At 44.0% G+C, this 17,607-nt stretch overlaps 1 protein-coding gene and 1 non-coding gene across 2 annotated transcripts in view; one reads left to right on the forward strand and one right to left on the reverse strand.

Annotated features, from left to right (window-relative positions):
* Nucleotides 1-17,607, reverse strand: part of LOC124140365 (midasin-like) — a 158,930-nt gene that overhangs the window by 3,349 nt on the left and 137,974 nt on the right. The window contains exons 79-98 of the mRNA XM_048384590.1: nucleotides 16,784-16,887; nucleotides 15,620-15,856; nucleotides 15,184-15,321; nucleotides 14,509-14,638; nucleotides 14,232-14,374; nucleotides 11,899-12,084; nucleotides 11,540-11,687; nucleotides 11,275-11,399; nucleotides 10,646-10,753; nucleotides 10,278-10,448; nucleotides 9,415-9,513; nucleotides 8,377-8,685; nucleotides 7,997-8,206; nucleotides 7,580-7,669; nucleotides 6,809-6,924; nucleotides 6,333-6,507; nucleotides 5,510-5,583; nucleotides 4,498-4,612; nucleotides 3,436-3,648; nucleotides 1,511-1,558 (exon numbers count right to left, since the gene is read on the reverse strand). Coding sequence (XP_048240547.1) covers nucleotides 1,511-1,558; nucleotides 3,436-3,648; nucleotides 4,498-4,612; nucleotides 5,510-5,583; nucleotides 6,333-6,507; nucleotides 6,809-6,924; nucleotides 7,580-7,669; nucleotides 7,997-8,206; nucleotides 8,377-8,685; nucleotides 9,415-9,513; nucleotides 10,278-10,448; nucleotides 10,646-10,753; nucleotides 11,275-11,399; nucleotides 11,540-11,687; nucleotides 11,899-12,084; nucleotides 14,232-14,374; nucleotides 14,509-14,638; nucleotides 15,184-15,321; nucleotides 15,620-15,856; nucleotides 16,784-16,887 — 2,939 coding nt within the window. The remainder of the gene's footprint in view (nucleotides 1-1,510; nucleotides 1,559-3,435; nucleotides 3,649-4,497; nucleotides 4,613-5,509; nucleotides 5,584-6,332; nucleotides 6,508-6,808; nucleotides 6,925-7,579; nucleotides 7,670-7,996; nucleotides 8,207-8,376; nucleotides 8,686-9,414; nucleotides 9,514-10,277; nucleotides 10,449-10,645; nucleotides 10,754-11,274; nucleotides 11,400-11,539; nucleotides 11,688-11,898; nucleotides 12,085-14,231; nucleotides 14,375-14,508; nucleotides 14,639-15,183; nucleotides 15,322-15,619; nucleotides 15,857-16,783; nucleotides 16,888-17,607) is intronic.
* LOC124140383 lies at nucleotides 34-153 on the forward strand. Its single transcript, XR_006861909.1, has one exon. It is a non-coding gene; the product is annotated as a U6atac minor spliceosomal RNA (small nuclear RNA).

The raw sequence follows: 17,607 nt of genomic DNA on the forward strand, positions 1-17,607 counted from the left end.
GCTATATATAGTGTCTGCCTGTCCTACATAGATGTGTTGTTAGAAAGGAGAGAAGGTTAGCACTCCCCTCGATAAGGACGGAATGGGCCCTTGTGGCTCTTACAACACACATGAGGCAGTGACTCTCTACTTAGGGGTCACACCTATTTTTTTGTGTTAATGTTTACCCCACATTAGTGAAAAGCTCACTGCATTGAAACAGATCTCAAATACAATACAACTACTCTTAATAAACAAGTCACTTGCTTAATAAAAGAAACAGTATTGATCTCTACAAAAAAGATGTCTTGAAAGAATAATTTACTTTTTTTAAATGCATGAGTCAATCCATTATTCAGATTATTCTTATCAGCCGACTGCCAGATTTAAACAATAAATGGCATTCAAATAAAATTTAAACAAATTGTAAACACATCTTGTTGGGAATTATTTTGTGTGTGTGTTTTTTAAATACTGTCATGTGAGATTAATTTTTGTTCTCGACATTCCTAATTGTAGTTATGGATCACGTTTTGACTAAAACTACACAAATAAGCTTTATCCAGGTTGGTTATGTTAGTCCATCGATTAATGATTTACTTATTTTATCTTGGACATGTTGATAATATTGGTAAAGATAATTACAAGAAGATATCGAAACCTGTACAAAGATCAAAGATAATGAATAGAAGGATTCATGCTAGAATATACAAATGTCTGTTGATTTAAAAATTCATACACCCTTCATTTCTGGGATGTTGGCAGGATCAATCATCAGTTGATCATTGAACAAATGTTCTGAAATGATGATTGATCATGACTCCCAACACTAGCACCATGTTTGACATCGTAAAAGTTGTTGTATTGTCTGAATACTTATTGGGAGCATCGTGTAAGTGCAGTGGGTATAACTTAATGTTACAAGTGACAAATATACAAAAGTACAATGACTTTAATAGGAAGAATGTTGGGAAAAATTAATAATAACAATAATAGTCCATTTATATGGCACTGTACTCCATGCATAAGCCTGCCAAGACATTATTACCCATCAATGGATCAACAATAATTCCCAGCTCCCTGGGGAGTATACAACCCAAGCTGCCTGTGAGGCACTTGAAGGTTAACAGCCACATTACCATCTCCTACCGGGTACCCACTCACTGCTGGGTGAACAGAGGCACATTTTGAACAAAGTCTCTTGACAAAGGAGACACATGTGCTACATGTGCTTCAATGTGAAACAGGACATAAAGTAATATTCCAACTACATCATGGCGGCCTGCAAATAATCGAGTCTGGACCAGACAATCCAGTGATTGATATGATGACCAACAATCCACTTCATCGGGGTACAATGACATCAACCAAGTCACCGAGCCTGACCACCTGATCTATTAAGTCTCTTACGACCAGCATTGGTTCCTGGGGACCAATTCCAACCCAGAATCCCCATGACTAGCAATAACACACATTCTACCGTGGGTCCCGCAGGACATTACTGGACATCATGACTGGTCACTCTACTCACCTGACCTGCCCCCTTGAAGACCGGAACCTTGATGTCAAGTATGGAGTCCTGGTGACAAGAAAATAAAACACATCACTGATATTGTGTATTTAAGAATTGACTTTCACTTTGTGTGAGTTCATTGGAGTATGAACCTTCATAGAGTGAAGGCCAAACTGTATGAATGTCGGAGGTTGCGACATTTCCTTGCTCCCCAGAGACATGTTACATCGTACATTTGACTTGATAAGTAGAATAGTGTGGTTGTAAACACACTACTGACTAAGCCGTCTCTACTCAATTTAGTAATTACCAGACAACTACAAGTGCTAATCCCCATGCAACCGTCACTGATTGTTAATCCCTAATCCACAAGTCAATGGCATTCAGTGTCCTTCACACAACTGGTCTGTTGTTAGCAGAACAAGGCAATAAACATCAAACGTGTGTTCTGAAGAGGAGATGATAAAACTATTTAATGTTTATTTTGGATTAAATTTGTAACCTGACAAGAAATGCCAAATGTCTGCTGCTAATCGCCGATTAGTGCCAATTAACCGGTGGCTTCCCTTGTTAAGTTTTCACCTTTGTTATCTTAGTCGGTGTTCTAAGAGGTACATATATATACTCTCTGAGTCATAGCATAGAAACCCCAGAACACGCACTCATCCACTGCACACACTACCTAACACATCGAACCGCATTACAAACCACCCTCAATCTAAACAAGGCTCTAACTCTAGAAGCAATACTAAACCCACAAAATAAACTAGAAAACTTCAAGGCCTTAGGCGTATTCTTAATAAAAACGGAACTAATAAAATGCATCTAAAAACACAATAACCTACCAAATCAAAATCACATAAACAAACAAACATCCACCATACCCAGCTCCCTTAGTTCTCCTCCCCAATCCCATCGGCATCTATTCCAAATCTCAAAATTCCCAAATTCTATATAAGCAACCCCTAAAACCCCCCTCTTGGGTTGCACAGACCACTTTTGCCCCTTTCGGAAACACATTAAATGGCCTGGCCGGGCCCGTGTGCGAAATACGCATCAGTCGGAAAGCGCACGTTAAATCTCCAAAGTAAGTAAGTAAGTAAGTAAGTCATAGCATTTATTCACCTCATGGAGGAGTAAGCATGTACTCCGAAACGTTGTGTTCCTCATATTAAAGAAGTTGACATCCATAAATTCACTTCCTTATGTGTATCTCTTCTAAAGACTATTTATTCAGCGAAGAGAAATGCCAAATGTCTGGTGTATATCCCCTTGACAGAAATACCCAACATATTAAGCTGCAGTCCTAGCAAGATAACCCTGCACCTGACATTATTTTGACTGTTTGCTGACTCAAATTTAACGATCTAGAAAACCCTAATTACGGAAGTATCTTAATTCTCAATACAAACAGGCATCTTCCTGAGGCAAAAGAGTTAACTGACTATAAAAGTCCAGTTTCCACCCTTGCCAAACTAGGCTGCTATTATGGAGTTAGATTTTGGCTGGACTAATGAGTCTATGCATAGTCCAATCAAAATCGTGCAAAGAAATAAAAATCCGGTTTGTAAACTGTCAGGCAGACAGTCAGGGACATAACTTATAATAGCCACTGGTGGTGCTACGATTGAGCCCAGGAATTCCAGCCTAGTTCGGCAAGGGTGGAAACTGGACTTTTAAAGTCAGTTGTACAAATGGCAGCCAGCATCTGAACCAAGCATTCAACAGTAACTGTGGACGGGCCTCAGTTCCTCTACATCACACTTCATCACTCAAGGAGAGGGAATGTTGTGTTATGCAACTATCAGTAATATTCTAGCTATATCACAACAGTATGTCCTGGAGTCTGGATCAGGTACACGGAGGATTGATACCGTGAGTATCAGTTCAGTTTCTGTCATGTCACATTTGATACACTGCCATGGATGTCTAACTCTGCCTACCTTCGACTGTGGATTGTCAATGATGACAAACACGAGGAAGATGTTCGCCTCCCGAGCTTGTCTGACAGCTGATTGGACAACTTCCATTCCCTCATTAAACAGGCCTCGTCCATCGGACACTATCAGCAGCAGCTGTGACGTCTCCGGCTGCCCCACCGTGCCCTGTTGGCGTTGCCGGGCATCGACCATAATGGAGGTCGCTTGTTGCAGCAACTACAGCAGCAGACATGTCATGTAACCATTTCGTGTCACATACAACCCAGCATCCAGGGTAGTGTGGATTTGTTTCAATGAAATTCTTTGAGGGACAACTTCTTCAATGTTGAAGATTAAATATCTCAATAAATTACTTCCATCATCAATGTCACACAAGAGTGAGTGAGTGAGTGAGTTGGGTTTAAGGCCACTTTTAACATTATTGCAGTTATATCACGGCACGTCAGCTTAATGTGGGAGGAAAGCCCGAAGTGATGCAGGTCTCAGAAGTTTACCACTTCGGTGAAACCCACGAGCACGGGTATGGTGCTGACAAACCTAGGAACATAATCGGGGCGAACCGTGATTCGAACCCACAATCATAGGTTTCTGGCATGCCCAAGGGACGAAACTCTGCACAGTGAATCGCGGCGCCTTAGACGACTGGACCCCCAAGATACTTTCATAGGTTGTGTTCCTTAAACTTAATGCATACCAAACAATAGAGACGTATAATGTGTATTTGTATTTCCCTGTAGTAAATATGATATACTAGGACTAAACATTGTAAACTATTAGTTTTGGAAAGGGATACTCAGTTATATCAGATCTATGTAAACATACACTTGACATATTATTAAGAAAAACATACAACTTTATGGATAACAACTTCTGGTTTATTGCATATAGCGACGTTTCTATGTAGATTCTTACACCGTTATCAAGCTGGAGTGTTAGTTTTTCTTACGTATTTGCCAACTTCTAATCGAACACCTGACATACATGAATCATCACGGAAAGATACAAAATATCCCTATCAAAAGTAGAGTACTATATTATGTCAGCCATTTTCCAAATTGTACTCACCTGGGCAATCTTTGTCTTTTTCTGTTCAAATGTGAAGTGTTGTAAGATGCCGGCTCCTGATTGGTTGGTGAACTGCTCGGAGAATGGATGCAGCTGACGAACACACTCACCAAAACTGTCAAGAGAATTTAACATTAAACCTACACAAGGGATCTTGATCACGATTGAGCGAGTGAGGCAAGTAAGAGAATATATTAATAAGCACAGTCAGCTATGTGATGACCCCCAACAAATCTTGGACAAATATATTCAGCACAGAAAAGTGCTTCCTTAGACTAACAAATGACCAAACACATAAAACCAAATAAAACACACTTTCCACTTGGAAGTCACTTTCATGCAATTTTCGTGACTCTTTCATACACAGAGAAAGCACATCTACCCTAAACTGCTGGAGAAAAAGCAGTTTTCCTGCCAAAAATAAATCTCTTCGTAAGATAAACTCTGACATACACTTGTTACGTAATCTCTAAATGAGACCCGTGAAGATCCAGGTCAGAATTGATCTTCAGCAACCCATGCTTGTCGTAAAAGGCGACTATGCTTATCATAAGTGGCCACTAACGGGATCGGGTGGTCAGACTCGCTGACTTGGTTGATGCATGTCATCGTATCCCAACTGAGTAGAAGCTCATGATGTTAATCGCTGGATTGTCTGGCCCAGATTCGAATATTTACTGAAGCTGGAATATTGTGGAGTGCGGCGTTAAACAAAACAACCAAACAACCAAAGAAACAATATTTGAAACCAAACTCAGAGCGTCCCACCAGAGTGAGTGAGTGAGTGAGTTAGGTTAATTGACGAGTATGGTTTTACGCCGCTTTTAGCAATATTCCAGCAATATCACAGCGGGGGACACCAGAAATGGGCTTCACACATTGTACCCATGTCGGGAATCGAACCCGGGTCTTCGGCGTGACGAGCGAACGCTTTAACCACTAGGCTACCCGACTGCCCGCGTCCCACCAGAAGATGCCGTGAGTACCACCAGGGAGTAATGTAAGCCTGTACCTGCAGACAGCCAGTTCCCCAGACTCCAGCAGGGTGAGGGCATTGGAGATCATGGCCAGAGATTCAAACGCCAGCTGAAACAAATGACAGGTTCATGTGTAAGCATCAAAATAGTGTGAATATTTACAGCAGCATGAAATAACAATAAACATGAAATAAAGGTATATATTTACCAACAAAAGACACAGAACAAAATACATGACTGGAAGAGTCATATACGGCCAACATGATCTGGTACTGACCATGCAGTTTAGAGTGGTTGTCCACCATACTGGAAGAGTTATCTATGGCCAGCACGATCTGGTACCAACCTGTTCAGAGTGGTTGTCCACCAAACTGGAAGAGTCGTCTATGGCCAGCATGATCTGGTACTGACCAGTTTAGAGTGGTTGTGTACCATACTAGAAGACTGTCTATGGCCAGCACCATCTGGTACCAACCTCTTCAGGGTGGTTGTCCACCAAACTAGGAGAGTCATCTATGGCCAGCATGATCTGGTACCAACCTGTTTAGAGTGGTTGTCCACCATAATGGAAGAGTCATCTATGGCCAGCATGACCTGGTACCCGTGAAGGGGTGGAATAGGTCTTCAGCAACCTATGCTTGCCATAAAGGCGACTATGCTTGTCGTAAGAGGCGTTTAACAGGATTGGGTGGTCAAGCTCGCTGACTTAGTTGAAGCATGTCATCGATCCCTATTGCGTGGATCAATGCTCATGATATCAATCACTGGATTGTCTGGTCCAGACTGGATTATTTACAGACCGCCATCATATAGCTGGAATACTACTGAGTGCGGCGTTAAACAACAAACCCAACCAACCTGTTTAGAGTGGTTGTCCACCATACTGGAAGAGTCGTCTATGGCCAACATGATCTGGTATTGGCGCTTGCTTGGTTTTGTTCTGCGTAACCAGATTTTGTCTTTACGGAACTGACTGGCGATGTAGGGGATCACCTTCCTCATGTTGAGGCGCTTCCCGGTCCGATAGTCACCCCTGAAATGATCAATTTTTCAAGATAATTTACTGTTCTTATCAATTCCCCTACACAAGCAAATGTTTCATTGTTGATACATCAGGGACGAAAGATTTCTACTGGCAATTTCTTTATCTTGTATAATTATTCAATGATTTCTCTTTCTCAAGATTAGTTTCAGGGAAACAAATTCCCACTCCTGAGTGTGCTGTAGTCAGACAGGAGGTGAAATTCCCAAACAATCTCTGATTGTGCTAGAGTCCATTTGGATATTTAATTCACCAACTGGCCCCGAGTGTGCTGCCGTCAGTGTGGACGTACCTGAGTTTGGTTGCCTGTGACGGTTCCAGTACCAGTCGGAGCTGCTCACACAGGTCCTGGGCCAGACTGGCTGTCAGGGCGTCGTACTGCTGCCACGCTTCGGCCGCCGCTGCTTGCTGGGAGGCAAACAGGGTTACTTTCTTACACAACATGTCCCTCAAACTGTAGTCTACATCAACATATAAATCTGTTCTCATATCGTGTAGCTCTTACAAGTGAACACCCTTTTACATGAGAAAAAGAAGAAAAATACTGACTCAACATATCCATTATTTGAAATTAGTACCAATATTTCCTTAACAAGAATAAGACATTGGTCAATGGCACAATTTCAAGAAAGCAACATAAATTTTACGAAAATGGACTCAAATCTGTATGATTTCAGTGCCCATACTTACCGGTACTTACACTTAGGTCAAAGATACAAAGCTTCTTAGGCTGCCTAAAGAGAGGCTGCCTTACACACAGGTCAAAGCTTTCTTTGTTTGTTTTCAACCCCGCACTCAGCAATATTCCAGCTATATGACGGCTGTCTGTATATAATCAAGTCTGGACCAGACAATCCAGTGACTGACATCATTAACATCGATCCATGCAATTGGGATACGATCACATGCATCAACGAAGTCAGCGAGTATGATCACCCGATTCCAGTAGTCGAATCTTACGACAAGCACAGTCGCCTTTTATGGCAAGCATGGGTTGCTGAAGATCTATTCTACCCCAGATCTTCATGGGTGTAGGTCAAAGCTAAAAGACCACAACACTGACCTCTTGAGGAGTGGCTGCCTGAAGATGGGACCAGGCTGCTATGTTCTCCTCCAACTCGGCTCGAAGCTTCTCCTCATCCAACTCACCAAGCTGGAACATGGGAATGTTACAACTGTGTCAAACCATGAAATACCTGTAGATGGGTAAGGTGGGCTCCATAGTCCCGACTGCATGTGACAGTCAAACTGCCTGGTTCTATGTGGCTCAGGAAGAAATGTGTGTGTAGATGCATGTGCGAGAGATACCGATTCTGTGTGTGTGTGTCCGTGCGTGCGTGTTTGCGTGCGTACGTGCATGTGCGCGCGCGTGTGTGTGCTTGCTGCGTGTGTGCGTTTCCCGCTGTGTTTTTTTCTCTGTGTGTGTGTGTCTGTCTGCTTGTCTGTCTGTCCATCCGTCTGTCCGCCTTTGGCTACTTACCCCAGCCTCCAGATGTAGGTGTTCCAGCACTGTGTGTATTGTTGACTCGGGACCTCTCGCTGCCCCCATCGTGAGGACCTTCTCTCCCTCGACCTGCCCCTTCCGCTCATCCTCCACCTCCATGTCCTCTTCACCCCCATCCTCTGTGGTCCTCTTCGAGTCCTTCCCAGACAACTTAGAAGCTTCCTTCATCTCAGTCTTCTCATCTTTCTAAAATACAGCAATGATCAAATTTGTCTCCATGCATTACAAATATGCTGATAAAAAGAAAAAAAATATGTCCTGTTGTTTAATGCATCTTTGAGTAATGCTTAATGTCTGGTCAACAATTACAATTACTCATGTCTTAATGCTAATTAATGACATCTCTGAAATATTACATTCTCCTGCAAATTCTCCTGCAGTTCCAAGTCATCATCCTCTCCCATTGGCTCCGCCTCCTCTTCATTCTGATTGGCTACTGGCTGCTCTTCCTGTTGCTCAGCAGTAGCGACATCCAGGGTCTGAGCATCATACTGCGAGGAGGACTCCTTAATGTGCTCGTACAGGTCAGACTCTTTCTGGGGTTTGTTTTCCTTTTCCTGTGAATCTTCCGAAGTTCTGTCCACCGTCTTCAATTTCTTGTACTTCTCTTCTCGAGATCCCAGACTATGGTCTTGGTCTGACTGGCCAGGCCGACGCTTGTATTGCTGAGAATAAGAAATTGAGCAGCTATGCCGGTATTCAAGTCCTTAGTAAAACTCACTATCAAACAGAACAACAAATAAGCAAATTGTGCTTTATGTCAAAATTGGTCATATCAACGATACCTGCAAAAGAGTGAGGTCAAATGGTGTTTAATGTTGCGAACAAGATTATTGCACTTATACTGCGACGTGCATGCACATGTGTGTGCATGTGGCTGCTTGTACTAGTCTTGACTAATGCCGAATTTATAGTGCTAGCCCACTGAGACACCATGTCGCAGTTTAACATGAATATTCCACTCCGACACTGTATACTGACTCAGAGCTGACCAGTCCTTGTTTTAGCCCCTAATGCCGAGCACCAGGCTGGGTAACAAGTACCATTTTTTAACTTCTTATGCTATGGCTAGGGATCGAATCCCAGCCCTTCCGCTCGGCAAAGGCACTGTGGAGATTCAAAGTCAAAATAGGTCCCAAGCCACCAGCCTACATAATTGTGGACTAATGTTGTGAATGCGTGTCAACATATCGGGAGGTTGCTCATACTATCAGTCACTGGTTTGCATGGTTCAGACTCGTTTATATACATGCTGCTGTGACCCAGTTGAAAAATTGACCTACAGCATTATCAACAATCAGTGTCTGCCAAGAGTCATGGGGTCTTACAAGCATGGCATATGTCACAGTCTGACCTGTCATCATCATTGTGAGATTGCTGTCATGTGAGCTTACCTTTTTGTGTTGTGGGGCTGTTCCATCCGTCACCTGCGACGATGACTCCCCCTCGTGACCCTCCTGTTCCTGGGTCACAGAAACACCCATTCCTTGTTGCTGGAACAAAGACCACAGTGCAGTTACACATAATGTTCCAGGCTTGCAACAGGGGCGCTACAAGTCATTTCTATTTCTGGCAAACTTCTCCTCAGGTTTTAAGCTTGATTGAAGTGAATATATCAACTTTACAACACAATCAGTGTGATCTGGCCAAGGTGTGTGTGTGTGTGTGTGTGTGTGTGTGTGTGTGTGTGTGTGTGTGTGTGTGTGTGTGTGTGTGTGTGTGTGTGTGTGTGTGTGTGTGTGTGTGTGTGTGTGTGTGAGTGAGTGTGTGAGTGAGTGAGTGAGTGAGTGAGTGAGTGAGTGAGTTGGGCTTAGCGCCGCTTTTAACAGTATTCCAGTTATATCGCGGCGTGTCAGCTTAATGTGGGAGGAAAGCCCGAAGTGATGCAGGTCTTAGACGTTTACCACTTCGGTGAAACCCACGAGCACGGGTATGGTGCTGACAAACCTAGAAACATAATCGGGGTGAAGCCAAGGTAAGACAACACATGTGATAGTCACAGCAATAATTCGATCCTGCTGGACTAAAGACACAAAACTAGAGCCACAGGCCATACTCTGTAGCTTAGCTGTTTTTCCCCAAATATATGCATCACTTGATGATAAAGGTCATAATAAAAAGGGTTAAAAATAACATGCACAAATAAGTAATAAAAATTATAACAAAATAGCGTGAACATTTCATAAGAAATAGTGAACAAATTGTGTATTGACACATGGAACACGTAGGATCACATCACAGGTACTGGAAAGCTTACTTCTTTCTGGTCATTATCTCCGGTGGCTGCCTCGTCCTGTGCTGTGTCCGTCATCTGGGCACTGTCTGTGTCGTGACTCGTCCTGCCCCTCTCATCAGCCGCCTCAACACTGTCTTCAGGCTCACCATCCTTCTTAGTCTCTTCCTCAGGAGTGTCCGGGTTATCCTCATCCTGGTAACATCGCGTATCACATGACTCAAGAAACTCACAAAGACATGATACACATCAATGCATCCTGACTTACAGAAGTGGTTTGTCCTGAAGTGTCCTGCCATTCTGGCCATTACGTCTGTTGTAAGTTTAATAATCCATACCTGAGTGAGTCCAAGTGTCACTCCTACCTGAGTGAGTCTAAGAATCCATCCTACCTGTGGCGAGACTCCTGATTCCCCCTTCCCCTCCTCCTCGTCCTCAGCTGTCTTGTCCTGGTCGTGGTCGTCAGACTGAGGCTTGTCTTCACCTTCTTTGCCTTCAGTCTGCAACAGAAGATCAGCAGCTGGTTTACCTCCCTTAGATGTGTTATCATTTAATCATCAGCATCCTCATGTTGGAGTATTTATGAAGTGAGTGAGCGAGTTTGATTTTACGCCGTTTTTAGCAATATTCCAGCAATATCATGGCGGGGGACACAAGAAATGGGCTTCACACATTGTACCCATGTCGGGAATCGAACCCAGGTTTTCGGTGTGACAAGCGAACACTTTAACCACTAGGCTACCCCACCGCCCCTATTTATGAAGCAATAGGTACGTGGTGAAGGAATGCATCTTCCAGACAGCAGAATCAAAACGCCATTCAACACTGAAAAATAACTTCAGTGAATACTACAGTTGTTTGTTAACATTTAACCAGTGCAATGATTGATAATGTCAAGTCACTTGTGCCCACTGTCACCAACATCAATCCATCAATCCAGCACAATCAATCACACTAGGAACAGAAGATTCAACATTCTGGACAGATAAATTCACACTCTCCCTGTGAAATCCTCCATTACCTCATCCTTCTGTTCATCTTCCTCCATGTTTTCTTCCTCCCGCTCCTTCTTCTCTCCTTCCTCTGTGTCAGGGACGTCCGTCTGCTCCTCCACATCCTCTCCTCCGCCATCTTGGTTGTCCGGGTCTGAAGACACAGATAACAGCTCTCTCACAGAACAACAGAACAACCTAAATTGGTAAAATAAATTGCAACAAACATTTGCCCAGGAGCCACATAAATGAATTAAATCAAACCACCAATCTGATCATCTGTCGTCTGCTCACCCATCTCTGAGGGTTGATTCTCGTCTTCATCCTTGCCAGCCTCATTCTCATCCAGGTTCAGGTCCTCAGGGAGATCGAGAGCTTCAGGTTCCTGTTCAGGGCCCTGGTTGCCATGATGAGGATCTATCTTGTCTTCATCATACTCATTCTACAAACAAACCATACATGATTTTAAGATGACTATATGTCATCGCTATTAACTCTATAAATACAATTCACTAACACACTTACCAAAATCAACAAACAGCCCATATCTGATGAAATGTTGGTGTCATCTTTAATAGGCAACCATTAACAGATGACAACATTTTACCATGTCGAATCTATAGATCAAAAAATTCTCAAGAATCTATCCACACCTCATCAAATTCCTCCAGCTCATGTGGTTTTTGTTCTTCTCTGTTTTCTTCTTCTCCATCTTTCTGCTCATCCCTTTCCGATTTCTGGTTGTCCTCGGCCTCAGTCTTGTCCTGGTTGTCGTCCTTGGCAACCACCTGACTCTCACTCTCCTGTCCAGCACCAGGCCCTGACTCCTCCTTACTGTTCTGGAAACAAGCAGGACGGCTGTGAGGACATCTAGGTGAGTAGCAACATACACAGACTCCATTCTATTGTTTCCTACACATTGCCCAACATCTATTTCATGTGAAGTGATGTAGGCCACTTGTAACTATCTCTTCAGTCATCACACATCCACATCTAGCAGTCAGTGTCCTTCTCTCTCCTCCCACTACCTCCTTCTCTCATTCAATCCTTCACAACTGTTCATAGTGTCCACCTCTCCCCTCCCACTACCTCCTTCTCTCATTCCATCCTTCACATCTGTTGATACAGTGTCCACCTCTCCCCTCCCACTACCTCCTTCTCTCATTCCATCCTTCACATCTGTTCATACAGTGTCCACCTCTCCCCTCCCACTACCTCCTTCTCTCATTCCATCCTTCACATCTGTTCATACAGTGTCCACCTCTCCCCTCCCACTACCTCCTTCTCTCATTCAATCCTTCACATCTGTTCATACATGTTACAGTGTCCACCTCTCCCACTACCTCCTTCTCTCATTCCATCCTTCACATCTGTTCATACAGTGTCCACCTCTCCCCTCCCACTACCTCCTTCTCTCATTCCATCCTTCACATCTGTTCATACAGTGTCCACCTCTCCCCTCCCACTACCTCCTTCTCTCATTCCATCCTTCACATCTGTTCATAGTGTCCACCTCTCCCCTCCCACTACCTCCTTCTCTCATTCCATCCTTCACATCTGTTCATACAGTGTCCACCTCTCCCCTCCCACTACCTCCTTCTCTCATTCAATCCTTCACATCTGTTCATACAGTGTCCACCTCTCCCCTCCCACTACCTCCTTCTCTCATTCCATCCTTCTCATCTGTTCATACAGTGTCCACCTCTCCCCTCCCACTACCTCCTTCTCTCATTCCATCCTTCACATCTGTTCATACAGTGTCCACCTCTCCCCTCCCACTACCTCCTTCTCTCATTCAATCCTTCACATCTGTTCATACAGTGTCCACCTCTCCCCTCCCACTACCTCCTTCTCTCATTCCATCCTTCTCATCTGTTCATACAGTGTCCACCTCTCCCCTCCCACTACCTCCTTCTCTAATTCCATCCTTCACATCTGTTCATACAGTGTCCACCTCTCCCCTCCCACTACCTCCTTCTCTCATTCAATCCTTCACATCTGTTCATACATGTTACAGTGTCCACCTCTCCCACTACCTCCTTCTCTCATTCCATCCTTCACATCTGTTCATACAGTGTCCACCTCTCCCCTCCCACTACCTCCTTCTCTCATTCCATCCTTCACATCTGTTCATACAGTGTCCACCTCTCCCCTCCCACTACCTCCTTCTCTCATTCAATCCTTCACATCTGTTCATACAGTGTCCACCTCTCCCCTCCCACTACCTCCTTCTCTCATTCCATCCTTCTCATCTGTTCATACAGTGTCCACCTCTCCCCTCCCACTACCTCCTTCTCTAATTCCATCCTTCACATCTGTTCATACAGTGTCCACCTCTCCCCTCCCACTACCTCCTTCTCTCATTCAATCCTTCACATCTGTTCATACATGTTACAGTGTCCACCTCTCCCACTACCTCCTTCTCTCATTCCATCCTTCACATCTGTTCATACAGTGTCCACCTCTCCCCTCCCACTACCTCCTTCTCTCATTCCATCCTTCACATCTGTTCATACAGTGTCCACCTCTCCCCTCCCACTACCTCCTTCTCTAATTCCATCCTTCACATCTGTTCATACAGTGTCCACCTCTCCCCTCCCACTACCTCCTTCTCTCATTCCATCCTTCACATCTGTTCATACAGTGTCCACCTCTCCCCTCCCACTACCTCCTTCTCTCATTCAATCCTTCACATCTGTTCATACATGTTACAGTGTCCACCTCTCCCACTACCTCCTTCTCTCATTCCATCCTTCACATCTGTTCATACAGTGTCCACCTCTCCCCTCCCACTACCTCCTTCTCTCATTCCATCCTTCACATCTGTTCATACAGTGTCCACCTCTCCCCTCCCACTACCTCCTTCTCTAATTCCATCCTTCACATCTGTTCATACAGTGTCCACCTCTCCCCTCCCACTACCTCCTTCTCTCATTCCATCCTTCACATCTGTTCATACAGTGTCCACCTCTCCCCTTGAGCCTACCTCCTTCTCCTGTTCCTCCTCCTCCTCGTCATCACTGCCCCACATCTGTTCGTCCAGACGGTCAGTGTCCTTGGAGTCCACGTCCCCCATCTTTTTGTCCAGTTCCTCTGTGTCCGGTTCTTCCTGATCAGAATCATCTCCATCTGGAACAATCATCACATATCAAATGAACAATATTACAAGCAAACAAAACAGGTTTTACAAATATTAGGCCAAACCATTATCAGAAATGCTACTCCCGTACAAAATATCAGCATCGCCAATTCTATGTACCCACCTTTCATCTCTGCATCATCCAGTTGACCCTCAAAGTCCTCCGACATCTCGATGGCCTTGTCTTCCGGAGCCACATCGGGCTGGTTGGCATCATCCTTCTGCTCCTCTCCCTGGCGCCGAGCTTCATCCAACTACAGACAGAAACAATGGACGAACAATGCATGGGCAAGTCGGTGTACTGTAGGAGGTGAGGTGAAATTGGGTTTAACGTCGTGTCCAAGATTATTGCACTTATATAGCGATGTGCATGCACATGTGTGTGTGTGTGTGTGGCTGCTTGTACTAGTCCAGACTGATGCCGATTTATAGTGCCAGCCCACTGAGATACCATGCCGCAGTTTAACATGAATACTCCACTCAGACACAGTATACGGACTCCGAGCCGACCAGTCCTTGTTTTAGACCCTCAATGCCAAGCGCCAGACAGGGTACTAACAAGTACCATCTTTTAACGTCTTTTGGTATGACGCGGCCTGGGATTGAACCCTGGACCTTCTGCTCTCTGGGCAGGCGCTCTACCACTAGACCACGGAGGCGGTCTGTGTACTGTAGAAGGATGCCCGCAGTAATGCAGGGCAATGACGACCACCTTGGTCAAGCTGACAGAGCCAGCATCATCTTACCATGACAGATATCCACCCCCATTCACTCCTGGCGATTATTGACCATGTATTACCTGGTCCTCTGTCTCGATCTGGTCACTGACGTCCTTGGCTCCCTGACCATCACCCAGTCCTCCTCCTGTGATGTCCTCAAAGTCAGTGGCTCCCTCTCCTCCCAACTCATCTGAGAACTCCGGGGGGATGCAGAAACCCTGTCAACATATAGCACTCATGGGTTGAGTTCCTAAACATCCACTGTGCATCCAACAGTGACGAGATTAACTTCTTCAACATCAGGAAATCTGCCCTGCAGAAACATGCCTTGTAAAACATGACAGTTGTTGCTAAAGTTACTGGACTTGTCTTTATTTCTTATTGCTTTCCATCGCAAGCGTCATTAGTAATTGCTCATAATTATCGATTGCTTTTTATTTGTTTAGTAGCTGAAGTCAAAACATATATTTATAAAATGATTAATTTAATGATTTGTCACTTTCAATTCTACGTTACCTTGGCAGCAAGCTCTGAAAACAGCCCCAGCAGCACCGACAAAAGTTTGCCTGTTGTCCGAAACAAGCCAATCAGGTGAGCTACGAAATATTCCACCATGTCCACATACTGGTGCATCATGGGGCAGCATCGGAGGAGCTGCCGCAGACAGACACTGCTGTCATGACGACCTCCATCAGCAGCATTGTCAACCATAATTTTCAGGATGTTCACCAGAGATGTCAGGAATTCTGTCACCTAGCAACAGCCATATCATATCAGTAAACAGTCAGTGAAGCTTCATGCTACTTTTAGCAGCAATTATTATATGCAAAACATATCTAATGTCTTCCCCCCCCACCCACCCAAACTGTCCCGACACGTTTGTTGAATCCACGACATCCATCTCAAAGCTCTGACCACACCTGCATCCAGACTACTGATAGTCATCATATGGGCTACTATGTATAAGTTCATGCTTGTCATGTTGAAAAAAAAACAGAAGTAATATCTGATAAGGTGTACATGCAGTTTTTCAGTATACTAGCCCAGATCATTTCACCCTTGGCAACACTTCACAGAGCTCCTGTGTCGTCCATGTCTACCTATTGTTATTGAATATTGTTAACTACTGCGTAAAGTGCACATTCATTTAATATGTGAACATTATTTGTTTTTGAAAATAATGTAGATGAAGATTATTCAAACTGTTCTATGAAATATATACATAAAAATTTAGTAAATCAATTGAACATTTATATCATTGAATTATGGTAAATGAATGTTTAATGCTATATTATGTTTTTCCTTGATTTAAGCGAGAAGGGAAAGAAATAGACCAGCTTAGAACAAGGGAGCACAATGGTTGTCTCAGAACACAATATGAACAAGATTAGAACAGTGATTTGGTGAATAAAACAAGAAGATCAGATTAAAAAATTTAAAACAATAATTGAACAACTGTTCCCTCTTATAAACTGGGGATTGATTTTATTTTTAAAAAATGTTGACCAGATGTTAAACAGTTTTTGAAGAGTTTTTTTACAAGGAATTGTAGGGAACAACACAACCATGCTTCAAACATTGTATCCTTACAGGGAGGGGGGGAGGGAGGGAGTGAATGTAATGTTACGCCACAGTCATCAATACAACACCTCTATGATCTGGAATGTGGAGGCGACTTACCTTGTTGTACTGCAGCAGTTGGAGGTCGGCGGACATCGGCTCCACCAGCAACTTGGTCAGGTGACCCTTCTGGAAGGTTGACTCCTCCTCCTCCTCCTCCTCCCCTTCAGGACAAGAAAGTACTCGGTCATAAGTGGTGCATGAATTGTTCATGCCACAGACTACACTATTTATTTCAATAGATAAGCAAAGAATTGGGGTTTCCAGTGTATCAGTAAAAGCTCAAACTTCATCACTCCCACACAGGTTGATTTGTTTGTTTGTAATTAATGTCACACTCGGCAGTATTCCAGCTCTACGATGTAATAATAATCCAGTCTGGACCAAACAATCCAGTGATTTACATGATGAGTAACGATCCAAGCCATCAGGGTAGGTTGACAAGCCACACCAAATGACCGAGGCTGATCATCTGATCCTCTAAGTGAAATGGGGTTTAGCATCACATTCAAGATTATTGCACTTATATAGTGACGTGCATGCACGTGTATGTGTATGTCTGTGTGGGTGGCTGCTTGTACTAGTCTGGACTGATGCTGATTTAATAGTGCTAGCCCACTGAGATATCATGCTGCAGTTTAACATGAACATGAATACCCCATTCAGACACAGTATACTGACTCCGAGCTGACCAGTCCTTGTTTTAGCCCCTTTAATTAATGCCGAGCACAAGACAGGGTACTAACAAGTGCCATCATTTTACATCTTTTGGTATGATGCGGCCAGGGATCGAACCCTGACCTTCCGCTCTCTGGGCGCACGCTCTACCACTAGAACACAGAGGTGTACTGCTTTTTTTGACCAGCATAGGTTGCTGTGGACCA

The sequence above is a fragment of the Haliotis rufescens genome, unplaced genomic scaffold (assembly GCF_023055435.1).
Source record: "Haliotis rufescens isolate VD_foot unplaced genomic scaffold, xgHalRufe1.0.p SCAF_5, whole genome shotgun sequence".
Taxonomy (NCBI): Eukaryota; Metazoa; Mollusca; class Gastropoda; order Lepetellida; family Haliotidae; genus Haliotis; species Haliotis rufescens.